Below are 19,963 nucleotides of genomic sequence, written 5' to 3' on the forward strand. Positions count from 1 at the left end.
AAGTACTGACCAGAGCCCTCTGGGCCCACTCACAGATTGCCCCCATGGTCCCTAATGGACAGTACTCTTTTCCTAGTTATCCTATTCCAATTGATAGTCATGGAATATCTTGGGACGGCTCATAATTTCACCTGTTTTTTCTTTGCTCTCTCTTTGATGTCCTAATTGCTTTCTTGAGTTACTCTCTGCACTTTCTATACTGTACAAGGAATTCCATTGATTGTCTTCCTTTGTACCCGTTAAAAGCCTGTCTTTTCCTTCTTATCCAGTCACTTAGTTGTACAGCTTAGAAAATGACCCTTCGGTCCAACTCACCCACGCTGACCAGATATCTGAAATTAGTCCAGTCCCATTTGCTAGCATTTGGTCAATTTCCCTTTAAACCCTTTCTATTTGTGTACCATCCAGGTGCCACTTAAATGTTGTAATTGTCCGGGGCTCCACTACTTCCTCTGGCAGCTCATTCCATACATATACCACCTTCTGTGTGGAAAAAGGCACCCCTTACGTCCCTTTTAAATTTCTCTCCTCTCACCTTAAAACTATACTGTCTGGTTTAGGGCTCCCTTAGCCTGGGAAAAAGACCTTGGCTATTCACCATATCCATGCCCCTTATGATTTTATAAACCTTCCTAAGGGAACTCTTCAGACTCTGCTGCTCCAGGGAAAGTAGCCAGCCTATTCAACCTCTTGCATAGTTTACACCTCCCAAACCTGGCAACATCCTTGCAAATACTCCTAGACATTCAGAGCTCTCTGACATTTGTGCTTCTGCATTTCACCCTACAGGGAACACGCTAGGTCCTAAAATTGTGCCAATTCCGTTTTGAAAGCCTCGATCTAATTATCTTGTTGATTTTGGCTAATCTTGCCTTATTTTAGTAGTATCTGAACTGTTCTGTAGAAGGATCACTGCACCTGAAACTTAAGCCCTGCTTTTTCTCCACAGTCTAACATGCTGTGTTTTACCAACATTTCTGATTTTGTTGTTGTTGATTCTATGTCATTATTAAACTAACAGTTTGCGTCTCCCATCCCCTGCTGAACTGGTTGAAATTCTTTCTAATAACGCTAGCAAACTCATCCACCAGGATGTTGGTCCTTCATGTTCTGTTGCTAGGTATCAGCTTTGGCATGCTGTCAGTTATTAGTCAGAAGGTTATGGATTGAATCCTACTTTATAGTCTTGAGGACATAATGCAAGACAACATTTTGATACGTAACAGAGAACAGCAATCCTGATACAACCATCTTTTGGATTAGAAGTTAAGCACAAATTGTAATTCCATCCCATGGTATTTCAAGAACAGGAGTCTTCTTCCTGGTGTCCTGGCTGATACTTTCCCCTCAACCAATATCTATAAAACAATGTCATGATAATTTATTTTGCAGATCTTTATGCAACATTACGATTCCTTATATTCTAGCAGTGACTCCACTTCAAAAGGAAATTAAAAAGAGAAAAGCAGGAGTTGCAGGAGAAACTCAGCAGATCGAACAACATCTGCAGAGAGAAAACAGAGCCAAGTAATCCTTCTTTAGAACGGTTCAGTTCTGAAAAAGGGTCACTGGACACAACATATTGACTGTTTTCTGTGTGCACATGCCGCTGGATCTGCTGAGCTTGTCCAGCAATTTCTGTTTTTGTTTGTTTCAGACATCCAGCATACACAGTTCTTTTTGTTTCATTAACAGGAACTTGGTTGTAAAAACTGATGGCCTAGGTTCCTGAAAGGCATGACTTAGAACTTAAATTCTTTCTTTCATTCTTATTCAACAGGGTAGGTGCTTGGGTGTTTGGAGTCTGGTATTTACTGGAGTAAAGGTTAAAGATAATTTTAAAATAACAATGTGTGGGGCTGGATGAACACAGCAGGCCAAGCAGCATTGTGGTCTTAAGATGCTGCTTGGCCAGCTGTGTTCATCCAGCCCCACACTTTGTTATCTTGGATTCTCCAGCATCTGCAGTTCCCATTATCGCTGAAAGATAATTTTAAATTTCCTTTTCCTTAGGTAAGGAAAAATCATTTCCAAAGACTCGTGAATTGGCAGTGACTTCCTCAGCTGAAGATAAAGTAAGCTTTATTTAAATTTAATTCTTTTCACCATGTGTTGAAGGTGATCACTGCCTATCTCCATTTCACGTAAAGATAAGTTTTGGGAGACCTTGTACCAAGGTGTGACAAGGTCTTGCAAAATTTACCTCAAAACTCTTCAGTTAACTAGTGTTTTCATTCTTCCTTTTGCTATCTCCCTCGGTTTTCTGTTTTGTGTAGGTGACCTATCAAGGACCTATACTTGACTAGCTCCTACTTCTTATCTAAATACTGCTGTTGGAAAGATAATCTGAAAAACACAATTTCTGGTTCCTCATGTACCAACTGGCTTCAACTGACCTCTTCATTGCTTGTGATTTGTATTACTGTTTGGACAGGTACATGGATGGGCAGGGAGCAAATGGACACAGACCGTTGGAAAATAGATGACAGGTTAGACAGAGGATCTTGATTGGCGCAGGCTTGGAGGGCCGAAGGGCCTGTTCCTGTGCTGTAGGTTTCTTTGTCCAGCATTCAGTACTGGGAATTTTGTTTTATTCACTCGTGGGATATTGGCATTGCTGCTGGCCAGCATTTTTTTGTCCCATCCCCACCTGCCCTCAAGAAGATGCTAGTGAGCTACCTTCTTGTACTGCTGCAGTCCATTTGCTGTAGGTAGACAGACAAGACCATTAGGGAAGGGATTCTAGGATTTTGACTTTGCAACAATGAAGAAACAGCGATGTATGCTTGGAGGGGAACTTGCAGCTGGTGGTGTTCCTAAGTACCTGCTGCTGTCTGGAAGGAAGTAGTTGTGGATTTGCAAGCTGTTGTCTAGGGATCTCTGGCAATTTGGTTATCTAAATGTTAAGAAGAACAAATCTATTGTCTTCAGACACCATCGTACCTCAATCCCTAACCATGAATCTATCACTCTCCTTGACTATTGTGTGAGGATGAATTTAAACCTGGGGTGAACTTCCATGCCATCACCAAATCCATGTCATTCTGTCTCTGCAACGTCATCTGTCTCTATTCCCATTAACTCATCTACTGTTGAAAGCTTCAACATGAGTATTTCAATACTGTCCAGCCCAGACAATAGGTGCAGAAGTGGGCCATTCGGCCCTTCGAGCCAGCACCACCATTTATTATGATCATCCACCATCAGTATCCTGTTCCTGCCTTATCCCCATAACCCTTGATTCCACTATCTTTAAGAGCTCTATCCATCTCTTTCTTGAAAGTATCCAGAGACTTGGCCTCCACTGCCTTCTGAGGCAGAGCATTCCATTACCCACCACTCTCCGGGTGAAGTGGCTTTTCCTCAACTCTGTTCTAAATGGCCTACCCCTTATTTTTAAACTGTGTCCTCTGGCTCTGGACTCACCCAACAGCGGAAACATGCTTCCTGCCTCCAGAGTGTCCAATCCGTTAATGATCTTATACGTCTCAATCAGATCCCCTCTCAACCTTCTAAATTCAAGTGTATACAAGCTCAGTCACTCCAATCTTTCAACATGTGATAATCCCTTGAGTTCTGGAGGATGAGAGGGGATCTGATTGAGACGTATAAGATAATTAAAGAATTGGACACTCTGGAGGCAGTAAGCATGTTTCCGTTGATGGGGGAGTCCAGAACCAGAGGACACAGTTTAAAAATAAGGGGTAGGCCATTTAGAACAGAGTTGAGGAGAAGCTTCTTCACCTAGAGAGTGGTGGATATATGGAATGCTCTGGCCCAGAAGGCAGTAGAGGCCAGAGATAATGGGAACTGCAGATGCTGGAGATTCCAAGATAATAAAATGTGAGGCTGGATGAACACAGCAGGCCAAGCAGCATCTCAGGAGCACAAAAGCTGACGTTTTGGGCCTAGACCCTTCATCAGAGAGGGGGATGGGGGGAGGGAACTGGAATAAATAGGGAGAGAGGGGGAGGCGGACCGAAGATGGAGAGTAAAGAAGATAGGTGGAGAGAGTGTAGGTGGGGAGGTAGGGAGGGGATAGGTCAGTCCAGGGAAGACGGACAGGTCAAGGAGGTGGGATGAGGTTAGTAGGTAGCTGGGGGTGCGGCTTGGGGTGGGAGGAAGGGATGGGTGAGAGGAAGAACAGGTTAGGGAGGCAGAGACAGGTTGGACTGGTTTTGGGATGCAGTGGGTGGGGGGGAAGAGCTGGGCTGGTTGTGTGGTGCAGTGGGGGGAGGGGATGAACTGGGCTGGTTTAGGGATGCAGTAGGGGAAGGGGAGATTTTGAAGCTGGTGAAGTCCACATTGATACCATATGGCTGCAGGGTTCCCAGGCGGAATATGAGTTGCTGTTCCTGCAACCTTCGGGTGGCATCATTGTGGCAGTGCAGGAGGCCCATGATGGACATGTCATCAAGAGAATGGGAGGGGGAGTGGAAATGGTTTGCGACTGGGAGGTGCAGTTGTTTGTTGCGAACTGAGCGGAGGTGTTCTGCAAAGCGGTCCCCAAGCCTCCGCTTGGTTTCCCCAATGTAGAGCAGTAGAGGCCAGGTCTCTGGATACTTTCAAGAAAGAGATAGATAGAGCTCTTAAAGATAGTGGAATCAAGAGTTATGGGGATAAGGCAGGAACAGGATACCGATTATGGATGATCAGCCATGATTATAATGAATGGTGCTGCTGGCTCGAAGGGCCAAACGGCCTACTCTGCACCTATTGTCTATTGTCCTGCCATTCCGGGAATTGACCTCATGAACCTACGCTGCGCTCCCTCAATAGCAAGAATGTCCTTCCTGAAATTTGGAGACCAAAGCTGCACACAGTACTCCAGGTGCAGTCTCATCAGGGCCCTGTACTGAATTCCCCTTGTTATGAAAGCCAGCATGCCATTAGCTTTCTTCACTGCCTGCTGTGCCTGCATGCTTGCTTTCATTGACTGTTGCACAAGAACACCTAGACCTCGTTGTACTTCCCCTTTACCTAACTTGACTCCATTTAGGTAGTAATCTGCCTTCCTGTTCTTCTCAAAGTGGATAACAACACATTTATCCACATTAAACTGCATCTGCCATGCATCCGTCCACTCACCTAGCCTGTCCAAGTCACCCTGTATTCTCATAACATCCTCCTCACATTTCACACTGCCACCCAGCTTTGTTTCATCAGCAAATTTGCTAATATTACTTTTAATGCCTTCATCTATATTATTAATGTACATTGTAAACAGCTGCGGTCCCAGCACCGAAGCTTGTGGTACCCCACTGGTCACTGCCTGCCATTCCGAAAGGGACCCGTTTATCACTACTCTTTGCTTCCTGTCAGCCAGCCAATTTTCAATCCAAGTCAGTATTTTGCCCCCAGTACCATGTGCCCTAATTTTGCTCACCAATCTCCTATGTGGGACTTTATCAAAGGCTTTCTGAAAGTCCAGGTACACTACGTCCACTGGTTATGCCTTGTCCATCTTCATAGTTACATCCTCAAAAAATTCCAGAAGATTAGTCAAGCACGATTTCCCCTTCGCAAATCTATGCTGACTCTGACCTATCCTGTTACTGCTATCCAAATGAGTTGTAATTTCATCTTTTATAATTGACTCCAGCATCTTTGCCACCACTAATGTCAGGCTAACCAGTCGATAATTCCCTGTTTTCTCTCTCCCTCCTTTCTTGAAAAGTGGGACAACATTAGCCACCCTCTAATCCGCAGGAACTGATCCTGAATCTGTAGAACATTGTAAAATGATTCCCAACTCATCCACGATTTGTAGAGCCACCTCCTTAAGAACCCTGGGATGCAGACCATCAGGTCCTGGGGACTTATCAGCCTTCAGACCTAACAGTCTATCCAACACCATTTCCTGCCTAACATAAATTCCCTTCAGTTTATCCATTAACCTAGGTCCTTCAGCCACTATTACATCTGGGAGATTGCTTGTGTCTTCCCTAGTGAAGACAGATCCAAAGTACCTATTCAACTCTTCTGCCATTTCCTTGTTCCCCATAATAAATTCACCCGTTTCTGTCTTCAAGGGCCCAATTTTATACTTAACCATTTTTTTTTTCTTTTCACATTCCTAAAAACGCTTTTACTATCCTCCTTTATATTTTTGGCCAGTTTTCCTTCGTACCTCATTTTTTCTCTACGTATTGCCTTTTTAGTTATCTTCTGTTGCTCTTTAAAGGTTCCCAGTCCTCTGGCTTCCTGCTCATCTTTGCTATGTGAAACTTCTTCTCTTTTATCTTTATACAGTCCTTAACTTCCTTCATCAGCCACGGCCACCCCTGCCGCCCCTTAGGATCTTTCTTTCTGTTTGGAATGAACTGATCCTGCACCTTCTGCATTATATCCAGAAGTAACTGCCATTATTGTTCCACTGCCATCCCTGCTAGGGTATTGAACCATTGAACTTCGGCCAGCTCCTCCCTCATAGCTCCATAGTTCCCTTTGTTCAACTGCAATACTGACACTTCAGATTCTCCCTTCTCCCTCTCAAATTGCAGATTAAAACTTATCATATTATTCAGCTTCCCATCTTTTGTATTCCACAAACATGAGAGAACCCTTTAAGTATCTCCACTGTCTGTCTGTGACATCTCCTTTCGCTCTACAGTTCTCTGAGATTATGTGTTTATCCAATACTGTTTTTTTGACACAAAACTGATATATATTTTTGTTTTATTGTTGGTAGCCATTATTTCAGCTGCCTAGGCCCCTTGCTCTGTAATTCCCTCCTAAAATCTTTTGGCCTGTCTTCGTCTCTTTCTTAAAACTTGTCCCTTTGACAAATCTTTTGGCAACCTGCCTCAATTTTTTTTTGCTTCTTAAATTTTGTTCAATTGTGTAATGTTTTAGGGTACTTTTGAACAAATGCAAGTTGTTACCCCGGAACTGGCTAGCGAGTGTGTGTGTGTGTGTGTGTGTGTGTGTGTGTGTGTGTGTGTGTGTGTGTGTGTGTGTGTGTGTGTGTGTGTGTGTGTGTGTGTGCACGCGCGCGCGCACTTGGATGTATTTTCCTTTCCTGTTGGACTATTGCCCAATTCCATTTCTGTCACTTTTTTTTGATCTAACCCTTTCTGACTTCTTGTCCCTATTCGTCTCATTGACGATGAGGAACAGTATACTCTGTTTATGCTTCTACTAAGAGTGTTTGCCGTTAGACGCATCATTAAAAAATGTATTGATGGTGTAATATATATATGTTCATATAGGTTTCAGATATTGTGTAGTGACTGACATTGATGTACTAATTTACTGCATTGTTGAGTATATAGAGCCACGACTGATGTTTCCTCACCTGCTGAGTTCCTGATCTCAATAATTTCAGCAGGGGCATGTTGAGCAAAGGCTGTGGGTTGAAGAATCAGTTGGAATGTTCAGAAATGTAATGAATATCCTACCTACACAGTGTTGGTTTGATTGGTGGATTAGGTTTAGCTGCTGTTGGGGAGGTAATGGAGATACTGCAGTTGCTTATATGCTTTTGTACTAGGGCAGCAAAGTGGACGAGATTCCAACACTGATAATTATCCAACAATACCTGCTAGAAGCTTGTTTTTGATATTGCATGAGGACAGCATTTGCAATTGGAGTCCCATTTTAAAATTGTGTTATCTTAGTCTTCCATATTCATTATTTCCCCTGTTGCATGAGACCTTATCTAACAGTGTTACGGTAATTACTTGCCTTTTACAAGAGTAGATAATAGATTTATTGGGCACCACACTGCCATATTGTGAGTGCAGTGTTTTTAAAAATAAGTTTTTTTTTAGCTTTTGAATGAAAACCAGCTTTCAAATGGAAGTGGGATAGGGGGCGTTGGTCATCTGACGTAGCAAGTAATTGTTCCATGGCCTTTGGCCAGTAGGAATAAGACTCTTGATCTGAGACAATATAAACTACCAACTCCTGGAAATAGGCCTTATAATGAGTTCCTGGGCTCAGAGGGCAACCTCTGTCAGATCGTCCTTGGAGACCTGACTTCTCCAGTAACGGACAGTCACTCGCAAAGACCGAGATGCAGTCAACACTGTTTGGAGAGGGCACTTCGAGGACCTCCTCAATGAAGACACAACCTTCGATGCACAAGTGTGCTGAATCCCATTCTGCAACATTGCCATCTCTGTGCATCTCTAGCTCACTGAGAGGTTGAAAAACCGCACAGCTGAGAAACAACAAGGCTTCCACTGCATAAGTAATCCTACTGAAGGATTAAAATATGGCAGAGAGGCACTCCAGACTCAAATCCATGACAAATTGATTTTTTGCAACCAAGCAAATGGACATGTGAACAGCAAAGGGAGGCAGTTCACCTTTTCCCACCAGGAACTTGACAGTTTGGGGTGTTCTATCTGAAACCACAATAATTTGAGGCCTTGATCATGGTCTGGTTGTAATATTAGAAATAAACCTGTACGATCTGAAAGTCACCATTGAGATATGACTGCAAGATGCAAGACTGCCACATTTGGAATACATTGTGCAATCCTGGTCGGCCTACTATAGAAAGGATATTATTAAGCTAGAAAGAGTGCAGAAAAGATTTACTTAGATGCTACCTGTACTGGAAGGTTGAGTCATAAGGAGACATGGGATAGGCTAGAACTATTTTTCCTAGAGCGTAGGAGACTGAGGAGTGATCTTATAAACATCTATCAAGTCATGAGAGGCATAGATAAGGTAGATAGCCGACTGCTTTTCCCCATAGTAGAGGAGTCTAAAACTAGAGGCCATAGATTTAAGGTGAGAGGGGAGAGATTAAAAAGGGTCCAGAGGGGCAGATTTGTCACATAGAGGGTGGTGAGTGTTTGGAAAGGGTTGCCAGAGGTAGTGGTAGAGGCAAATGCAATTTTGTCATTTAAGAAACATTGGGATAGCAGTAGAGTGATACAGACCAAACGTCAGTAAATGGGACTAGATTAATTGTGAAGACTGAGCAGCGTGAAGAAGTTAGGCAGAAGGGCCTGTTTCCATGCTATAGACCTCTGACTCTGTAAAGGAGATAGAGAAGAAAAGGAGGACGAAGACCCAGGGTCTTCCTTAACACTGGCTATTGGAAATTCTGTTTGAAGGTGAATGTGCTTTGGTGAGCTCGATTCTATCTTTAAAAGCATACTTGAATATTAATTTATGTCTTTTGAGCAGAGAAGCAGTTAAAAATTGATTTCAATAAATGAAGGACCAATATCCAGGTAATTTATGGTAATTGGTTAATGAAACAGGTAACATAAGGATAAGATTCTTTGTGCAATACTTGGTTAGAGTATAGAATGTAATGCCTGATCATATAATACAAACAGATTCAGTGAAAGCTTTTAAAAAGGGATTGGATAAATTGTTGAAGGAAAAAGAAATGGGATGTGGGGAAAGATCTGGGGAATAGTGCAAAAAACTCATTAAAAGCCATTTGCCAACTTTATGGTGAAATGACCTCATTCTGAACTGTACTATTCTGTGATTTAGCGAACACCCACTGTTGGCACACTTCTCACATTCAGAACCTTGAGTAGTTTTCCCTGTCTAATATGGGAATTCAGAAAGCAATGCTAACATTATTTATTGCCTCAACATTAGTTGAGACCAGCTAGCTGGGACAAGACAGGAGAGTTGAACCTGGGATTTGCCAACTTAATGTGCCTTAGCAGTTCTTTGAGTAAACACTAGATTGTATCTGTTGCTGTCAACTTGTGTCTGACCTGTAAAGTGCTGCAAAAACCTTGCAGTCTAAAGACTTGCATGATTCGAAAGGGAAGAAATGACGTTTGCCAAAAATGCTTTCTTGCGTACTTCTCTTTTTCACCTTTTGTTTGTGAGAGAATTTACCCAATAATTTGGTTTAACTGTTTAAGCTATTTATTCCAGAACCCTGCAGTCAAAGAGAGCAATGGCTTACAGACATCATTAACCTCTCCAGAATCCAAGCCATCAAAGGAATCTATAACAACGAAGGAATTTATGCAGAGTGAAAAGGCTGATTACTTAACTGGATCGGGTAAGTTGGTTGAATGAAAATATGCTCTTTTTTTTGAGTTATTGAGAAATATGAACATCTTTTTGAAATCAATCGGCATAACTTATGATATTTTTAAAAAAGAAATTGCAGTGATCTGAAAAACAACTTTTTAATTTTCATGCGAATTTTTTTTAATGCTGCTATTCCCAGTGATGGTTCAGTTGATTTATGTACTTAACCTGAACCCATCTGGTACAAAATACAATTATAGCGAATAAAAATTAGTACACATATGTGCACTAAATTGTTTCACTTGGGCCACAAAGATGATTTGTGTCAGTAACAGAAATGTTCATTTTTGGGGGGTTTTGCTGGGGATGTTGAGGTTAGGCAAGGGAACTCCATTTTGACTTTAACCAAGACTGTGTTCTGTATTGGATTTGAAAGCCTTTGTTGTTAAATTTAAAAACAGTTCACAATAAACAACTAGATCTAACTTCGTTGGCACAACAAGAGAAAATAAAAATATTCCATTACTTCAAATCTTATTTTTTGATACAGACTCTGGCATTTTTAATAACTAATTTACATCTGACCACTAAATTCCACTTTATAGAATTGTCGTTCATGTACAAGCAGTTAACTTGCAAATATCTTTGTTGTTCTAATCCTGTGTATGAATCGGAAGGTGATGGTGTTCCCATGCATCTGCTACCCTTTTCCTTCACGATAATCATAGATTTGGAAGGGCCTGTTAAAGAACTCTGAGAACATTGGTGCAGTGCAGGTGGTTAGTACACATTAATGTCACTCTGTCAGGCGTCAGCCACTCTGTAGCCTCTCTCGGTGAATGTTGAAGTTGATGGATGGACTGGTAATCAAGTGGGCTACTTTGCCCTGCATATTGTTAATTGCTTTCCGTTCTGTAAACAAAATAATTATGGTTGGCATAGACTAGTTGGACTGAAGGGTCTGTTTCCATGCCATGTGACTCTGTGCTTCTGTAAAAACTGCTGGGGTGAAAGTCTTTAATGATTACATCTTTAATCATCATGATTGCTGATTGTTATAGTTAAAATTCCAAATACACCTTGAGTTTTTTTGGCTCGTATATCATTGACTTAGATATTCAAGACGATAATATCAATGTTGTCAAGTGATGCAAAATGCAGAAGATAGTAAGCGATAAACATCGAGACATATGGGCACATAATTTACATAGATAATGTTACATAGAACATTACAGCACAGTACAGGCCCTTCGGCCCTCGATGCTGTGCTGACCTGTCATGCCGATCTCAAGCCCATCTAACCTACACTATTCCATGTACGTCCATATGCTTATCCAATGACGACTTAAATGTACCTAAAGTTGGCGAATCTACTACCGTTGCAGGCAAAGCGTTCCATTCCCTTACTACTCTCTGAGTAAAGAAACTACCTCTGACATCTGTCCTATATCTTTCACCCCTCAATTTAAAGCTATGCCCTCTCGTGCTCGCCGTCACCATCCTAGGAAAAAAGCTCTCCCTATCCACCCTATCTAACCCTCTGATTATTTTATATGTTTCAATTAAGTCACCTCTCAACCTTCTTCTCTCTGATGAAAACAGCCTCAAGTCCCTCAGCCTTTCCTCGTAAGACCTTCTGTCCATACCAGGCAACATCCTAGTAAATCTCCTCTGCACCCTTTCCAAAGCTTCCACATCCTTCTTATAATGCGGTGACCAGAACTGTACGCAATACTCCAAGTGCGGCCACACCAGAGTTTTGTACAGCTTCACCAGAACCTCTTGGTTCCGGAACTCGATCCCTCTATTAATAAAAGCTAAAACACTGTACGCCTTCTTAACAACCCTGTCAACCTGGGTGGCAACTTTCAAGGATCTGTGTACATGGACACCGAGATCTCTCTGCTCATCTACACTACTAAGAATCTTACCATTAGCCCAGTACTTTGCCTTCCGGTTACTCCTACCAAAGTGCATCGCCTCACACTTGTCTGCATTAAACTCCATTTGCCACCTCTCAGCCCAGCTCTGCAGCTAATCTATGTCTCTCTGCAACCTACAGCATCCTTCGTCACTATCCACAACTCCACCGACCTTAGTGTCGTCTGCAAATTTACTAACCCATCCTTCTACTCCCTCATCCAGATCATTTATAAAACTGACAAACAGCAGTGGACCCAACACCGACCCTTGCGGTACACCACTAGTAACTGGTCTCCAGAATGAACATTTGTGTTATTGAATTAAGATTCGTGCAATGGTGTAGGTTCTGGTTCTCTGCAAGAATAACCTAGAAGATGGTATTTAACGTGGTTATGCAGAATGATAAAATTAACACAGGAAGGATTAGAAGCATCAAACACAAAATGAAAATGTTTTAAAAAAGGGGCATGACAGGGGCTGTTGGGAATTTATGTGTTCAAGTTGACCAGGTTGTTAGAAAATGTTCCGATCCCAGTAGTACTGAACAAGTTAAATCCCAGAGAGAAACATAACTTGATAGATGACAAGTTTTATTTTTTGAAATATGTTTGCTGTGGTGGTCAGTCACTGGCATATTCATGAGAAAACAGTTTCCTTCCTGGAAGGACATGAGTGAACCAAATGGGTTTTCCTGACAATCGATGATGGATTCATGGTCATCATTAGACTCTTAATTACAGACTTATATTGAATTAAGATTCTATCATCTGCTGCAGTAGGATTTACACCTGTGTCCCAAGAATATTATCTGGGCCTCTGGATTAGTAGTCCAGTGATAATACCACTAGACCATTCCCTCCCCTCAATTTGTGAATGGAAGGGGACTTTTAGACAACTCACTGAATGAGATGGCTCCACAAATATCTCCACCTCCAGTGACGAGGGAGGCCAGGAGATCAGTGCAAAACCTGAAGCTGAAGCATTTACAACAATCTTCATCTAGAGTTGCTGAGTAGATTATCAATCTCCACCTCCTCCAGAAGTGCCAGTCTCCAGCCAATGCAATTCATTTCACATGAAATCAAGAAATGGCTGAAGGCATCACAAAGGAATTAGGCTCTGACAATATGCTGTCATTACTGAAAACTTGTGCTCAAGACCTGTCATAGCCCCATCTAAGCTATTCCACTGCAACTATGACATTGGCATCTAGCTGAAATGGGGAACGTTGCCCAGAATGTCCAGTATACAAAAAGCAGGACAAATCCAATCTGGCCAATTATCACTCCATCAGTCAAATTTCAATCAATTGTAAAACTATGGATGGAGTCCTCATCCGTACTTTCAAGCAGCATTTGCATTTCAGTAATTTGCTGAGCTTGAGCTCCACCAGGATGATCCATTTACTGACCTCATTACAGCTTGGTTCAAGCATGGACAAAATAAATGAACTCCAGAGGTGAAATGAGAGTTACTGCCCTTGACATTGGTGCTGCTTTTGAGTGAGATTGACACCAAGGACTCCTGGGAAAACTAGTAATCTCTCTTCTGGTGGAGTTATACCTAACACACTAAAAAGTAGCTATGGTTGTTTGAGGTCAGTCGTCTTAGCTGTAGACCATCTCTGCAGTAGTTCCTCAAAATAGTACCCTAGGCCCAACCATTTTCAGCTACTTCATGGATGACCTTCACTCCATAATGAGGTCAGAATTAGGGATGTTTACTGATGATTGCACACTCTCCAGCACCTTTCTTCATCAGATAATCAAGTAGCCAGTGTCTAAATGCAGTAAGACTTGGGCAATATCCAGGCTAAAGGTGACAAATGGCAGTTATCATCCAAGCCACACAAGTGCCAGGCAATGATCGTCTCCAACAAGAGTCTAACCATAGCCCCTTTACATTTCAATGGTATTACAATGGCACTAACAACCTCCTGGAGGTTACCATTGAATAGAAACTAAATTGGACTAGCTCAATGAATATTCTGGATATAAAACAGGTCAGAGGCTAGGAATACTGCAGTGTGTAACTCCCGTGCTGACTTTTTATAACCTGTCCACCAAAGACGCAGCTAAGTCAAGCATGTGGGAATACTCCATTTCTCTGGATGTGGGCAGCTCCACCAATGCTCGAGCTTGACACCATCCAGGACAGAGACTGCTTAATTGTCATTGTATCTACAAGCATTCATATCCTCCTCCAATAGCACACGGTTGCAGCAGTGTGTGCTGTGTAAAACAGTGTTCTCGAACCTTTTTTTAAGGAAAAGATCACTTTTGAATTTACATGCAACTTAGGATTGACTCCAAAGAAAATTTAGAATAACGAGTTTATTTTTAGTGCGAAATAAATCTAAGACCAAGTATGTGTAATTATTATTCTTGTCTTGTCCCTGACTGACTAAAGACTTACCAAGCCTGCTAGTGGCTTTAATCCTGGGTTGTAGTTTGAGGTTGCCAGTTGTATACAGTTCATCAAACAGGTATCTTCACAGTTGATACTTGAACTTGATTGTCTTCATTTGGGATAGCACTGTTATACAGAAGAATCAAAGTAAGATTTCACCTTTAGAAGTACAGGGTAATTGGAATAGTTATTTTTCTCTGTTTGAGTCCCCCAAAATGGCTGTCCCTTAATCTAACTTTCAGCTCCACATCATTTTGCATAATAGTTATTTCCATGTCTACTCTACTGCTTTGAAAATCAAATATCTGAATGAATTTGGTAGCCAACCACCAATGTCTACTTGAAGGAATAGATTTGAGTCAAACATGACACTTCTTCCCACTGCATCTAGTTCCGGAAATTAGCTGCAGAGATCGTAGAAACTGCTGATGCCTGAGAATCTGAGCTAACACGGTGTGAAGCTAGATGAACACAGCAGACCAAGCAGCATGAGGCGAGCAGGAAAATTTGACATTTCGGGTCAAGACCCTTCTTCTGGAAATCTGAAGGTTCTCTGAAGAAGGGTCTCGACCTGAAATGTCAAACTTTCCTGCTCGCCTGATGCTGCTTGGCCGATTGTGTTCATCCAGCTTCACACCGTGCTATCCCTGAAATCTTCTGCTTACCTTTTCATTTGTGCACAGTTTTCTGGATGGAACCGTTTTTTTTTACTTTGATCCTTTTTTTCTAGTATTTTTCCCAGATTCAGCAAGGGTTATAGCATTAATTTTGTTTTTGTTTAATTGGGAGGACCGCAAACCCAGTTTCAAATTAAATGCCTTTACAGCACTGATTATATGTATGAAGTCTGTCTCTCCCTGCAGTTCACAGTTTAGCTTGTTCAATTTTGATACTATGTCTACAAAGAATTGAAGTTGAGCAACTATGCAATGTCTGGCAGCACAGTGCAACCTCCAGTCCTTGATTTAATTGAGTATTTTAGGCATTCAATCTAAAATCCTTTGCAAGACCTTCCCTCAATTTGACCGCTTCACAGTTGTGTGGAGGATTAGTTCACCAGGGGCAGAATCGAGCTCATTGAGCAAGGATTTAAGCAAACGGTGCTGAAAGGTTGTGCTCAGGTTTATTACTTTCATTACATGAGAAAAATCCATAACTTTTGCTGGTACTCGTTGGTGTAATATACAGTGGCATTTGACAAGAGTGGCAATCAGTATAACTTCTGTAAATTATAACAAAGCATGTGTTGATGTCACGCATGACTGATGCACCATCACTTACAATGTAAACCAGTGTATTCATCAAAATATTTTTCTTAAGTATGAACTTTTTTGAATTTGTAAATATTCTCACCCCTTGTTCTCTCTTTAAGAGCAAAACGGTGAGAAGATCCTCTTTGCTTTTCATGAGCATGGTTTTTAAGGACTTAACAACTAATTAACGAGAACCTTTCACAGTCCTTAAGTTTTGTTGTAGATGCTGAAAGGTGTCTTTGGACAAAAATTCCACTCGTCTGTGGAAGCATAAGACCATAAGATGTAGGAACAGGGTTTGGACTGTTAAGCCCATTGAGAGTGCTCCACCATTCAATGATGGCTGATAAGTTTCTCAATCCCATTCTCCTGCCTTCTGTCTATAACCCTTGATTTTCTTACTAATCAAGAAGCTAGCTATCTCTCTTAGATACACTCAATGTCTTAGCCTCTACAGCCTTCTGATGCAGTAAGTTCCACAGATTCGCCTCCCTCTGGCTGAAGAAATTCCTCTTCATCTCAGTCTTACAGGGTTGTTCCCTTCATTCTGAGGCTGTGCTTTCAGATCCCAGTCTCGGTTACTAGTGGAAACATATTCTCCAGGTCCGCTCGATCCATGCCTGTCAGTATTCTGTAAGTGCTAATCCAATTTCCACCGACTGTTCCCCACCCTCTGCCTCTTAACTCCATCGAGTACAAGGCCAGAATCTTTAACTGCTCCTCATGTGGCAAGCCCTTCATCCCTGGGATCATTCTTCTAAACATCCTCTGAGCCCCCTCCAAAGCCAGCACATCTTTCCTTAGATACAGGGCCCAAAACTGCTCACATTATTCCAGATATGGTCTGAGCAGAGCCTTATTCAGCCTCAGCAGTACATCTCTGCTCTTGTATTCTAGCCTTCTTGAAATGAATGCTAACACTTCAGAGATAATGGGAACTGCAGATGCTGGAGAATCCAAGATAACAAAGTGTGGAGCTGGATGAACACAGCAGGCCAAGCAGCATCTCAGGAGCACAAAAGCTGACATTTCGGGCCTAGACCCTTCATCAGAGAGGGGGATGGGGAGAGGGTTCTGGAATAAATAGGGAGAGAGGGGGAGGTGGACCGAAGATGGAGAGAAAAGAAGATAGGTGGAGAGGAGAGTATAGGTGGGGAGGTAGGGAGGGGATAGGTCAGTCCAGGGAAGACGGACAGGTCAAGGAGGTGGGATGAGGTTAGTAGGTAGGAAATGGAGGTGTGGCTTGAGGTGGGAGGAAGGGATGGGTGAGAGGAAGAACCGGTTAAGGAGGCAGAGACAGGCTGGGCTGGTTTTGGGATGCAGTGGGGGGAGGGGATGAGCTGGGCTGGTTGTGTGATGCAGTGGGGGGAGGGGACGAACTGGGCTGGTTTTGGGATGCAGTGGGGGAAGGGGAGCTAACACTTCATTTGCCTTCCTAACTGTGAACTGAAACTGCATGTTAAACCTTAAGAGAAACTTGAACTAGACTCCCAAGTCCCTTTGTGCTTCAGATTTCCAAAGCCTTTCTCAATGTAGAAAACAGTCTATTCTTCTACTAAAGTGCATAACCTCACATCTTCCCATATTGTATTCCATCTGCCACTTCTTTTCCCACTCTCTTAGCCTCTCCAAGACTTTCTGTAGCCTCCCCCCTTCCTCAACGCTACCTAGCCCTCCAACTACCTTTTTGTCATTTGCACCAAGTGACATGCTTTGGATCATGATTATTTTTTCTTTGTTCTTGAAATCTTTGCATGAAGAGTCAGCAGTCATAGTCATTGCTTCTTTAATTACTTCATTTGTGAATGATTTATTTTGTTTTGCCAGCAGAGGAAAACATGAAATGATGCCTCTTTGTAGACCTTACCTCCTCTTGTTGCTTTAGAAGTAAATGATTGTTGAGCCTTCAAAAAACAACCTTCAATTTGTCAACTTTCTTTGTCCGAAGCATACTGTTCAAGAGAAATCATTGAATTTACTGTGCCTTGTTGCATGGTGTTTTCCAAATTCTCGTTTATACTTGTTGGCATACTTTGCTGACGTAAGACATGCTGTCTTGCATTTTACACTTGGAAACAGGAATTCACTTTCACATTCCACATAGAAGTGGGACACATTTGGTTTCATAGAATCCCTACAGCGCAGATAGAGGTCATTCAGCCTATTGAGTATGCACCAGCCTTCCGAATAACATCCCACCTGGGCTCTCACCCCTACCTATCGCCGTAACTCTGCATTTAGTCCACCTAGCCTACACATCCCTGGGGACAACAGGGCAATGTACATAGAACATAGAACATTACAGCACAGTACAGGCCCTTCGGCCCTCGATGTTGTGCCAACCTGTCATACCGATCTCAAGCCCATCTAACCTACACTATTCCATGTATGTCCATATGCTTGTCCAATGACGACTTAAATGTACCTAAAGTTGGCGAATTTAGCATGGCCAATCCACCTAATCTGCACGTCTTTGGACTGTGGGAGGAAACCAGAGCATCAATGCAGGTAAGGGAACAACTCCACTCTGACAGTCACCTGGGTCCCTTGGCGCCATGAGGTAGCAGTGCTGACTGCTGAGCCACCGGGCTGACCTGGATTTTTAGATAATCCAGGTTCGTCAGTTACTATTATTGCTTCATCTTTGTAGTTTGTAATGTCACAGTGCTGCTGGTGACGTTGCAAATAGACCTTTGGCTCTACACCTCTGGAATATCCAGAATGTTGCTGGCTGCTTTTAAATGTGGAGACATGGGAGGTCTTGACCATGGTCACAATTTGTTTCCAGGGCCTCTGGTTTCGTGCATTGTTTGGATGTTGAATGTGGGGCGTGACAGCATTTCCCGTAATCTTGTCATCCTAAATGGCCAGCTGCAAGTTTACAGAGAATGGGCAGCGTGGTAGGATAATTGAGATACTTTTACAGAGTCCACACGAACATGATGCACTGGATTTTAAGAGAATTGGCTTCACACATCAGTTCCAAGTATACTATTACTTTTGATTGTGTTGCTGTCACAAAATTAACTTTACTCTGAAATGATGGTCCATCTCGGCTGAACTCAAATAATGCAACATGTTGACAAAGAACATAGAACATTACAACGCAGTACAGGCCCTTCGGGCCTCGATGTTGCTCTGACCTGTGAAACCAATCTGAAACCCAGTAACCTACACTATACCATTATCATCCATATGGTTATCCAATGACCATTTCAGTGCCCTTAAAGTTGGCAAGTCTCCTACTGTTGCAGACAGGACATTCCACGCCCTTACTATTGTCTGAGTAAAGAACTTACCTCTGACATCTGTCCTATATCTATCACGCTGCAATGTAAAGCTATGTCCCCTCATGCTCGCCATCACCATCCGAGGAAAAAGGCTCTCACTGTCCACCGTATCTAATTCTCTGATCATCTTGTATGTCTCTATTAAGTCACCTCTTAACCTTCTTCTCTCTAAAATACAAACTTGTCCCTCAGCCTTTGCTAATAAGACCTTAATACCAGGCAACATCCTGGTAAATCTCCTCTGCATTCTTTCCAATGCTTCCACATCCTTCCTATAATGCGACGACCAGAACTGTACGCAATACTGTAAGTACGGCCGCTCCAGGGTTTTGTACAGCTGCAACATGACCTCATTGCTCCTAAATTCAATCCCTCTACCAGTAAAACCTAACACACTGTAAGCCTTCCTCACAACCCTATCAACCTGGGTGGCAACTTTCAGGGATCCATGCACATGGACACCGAGATCTCTCTGCTCATCCACACTACCGAGAATCTTACCATTAGCCCAGTACTCTGTGTTCCTGTCACTCCTTCCAAAGTGAATCACCTCACACTTTTCCACATTAAACTCCAATGGCCACTTCTCAGCCCAGCTCTGCAGCTTATCCATGTCCCTCTATAACCTACAACATGCTTCCCCACACTCCTCAACTGACTTTAGTATCATCTACAAATTTACTAACCCATCCTTCTACGCCCTCATCCAGGTCATTTATAAAAATGACAAACAGCAGTGACCCCAAAACAGATCCTTGCAGTACACCACGAGTAAATGAACTCCAGGGTGAACATTTCCCATCAACCACCACCCTCTGTCTTCTTGCAGCTAGCCAATTTCTGATCCAAACCACTAAATCACCCTCAATCCCATGCCTGTGAATTTTCTGCAATAGCCTACCGTGGGGAACCTTATCACAGGCTTTACTGAAATTCATATACACCACATCAACCACTTTACCCTCATCCACCTGTTTGGTCACCCACTCAAAGAACTCAATAAGGTTTGTGAGGCATGACTTACCCTTCTCAAAACAGTGTTGACTATCCCTAATCAAATTATTCCTTTCTAGGTGAATATAAATCCTATCTCTTATAATCCTCTCCAATACTTTACCCACAACT

General features: G+C 42.4%; 1 protein-coding gene across 3 annotated transcripts in view; it reads left to right on the forward strand.

Moving 5' to 3' along the window:
* The window catches only part of ccdc142 (coiled-coil domain containing 142), a 157,526-nt gene that overhangs the window by 12,516 nt on the left and 125,047 nt on the right, over nucleotides 1–19,963 (forward strand). For 2 of the 3 annotated variants that reach the window (XM_059649984.1, XM_059649983.1), the window contains exons 3-4: nucleotides 2,014–2,075; nucleotides 9,862–9,991. In XM_059649984.1, the coding sequence (XP_059505967.1) occupies nucleotides 2,014–2,075; nucleotides 9,862–9,991 (192 nt within the window). The remainder of the gene's footprint in view (nucleotides 1–2,013; nucleotides 2,076–9,861; nucleotides 9,992–19,963) is intronic. The other variant, XM_059649985.1, reaches the window with a different exon arrangement.

Source organism: Stegostoma tigrinum, chromosome 1, assembly GCF_030684315.1.
Source record: "Stegostoma tigrinum isolate sSteTig4 chromosome 1, sSteTig4.hap1, whole genome shotgun sequence".
In the NCBI taxonomy this organism is placed as follows: domain Eukaryota; kingdom Metazoa; phylum Chordata; class Chondrichthyes; order Orectolobiformes; family Stegostomatidae; genus Stegostoma; species Stegostoma tigrinum.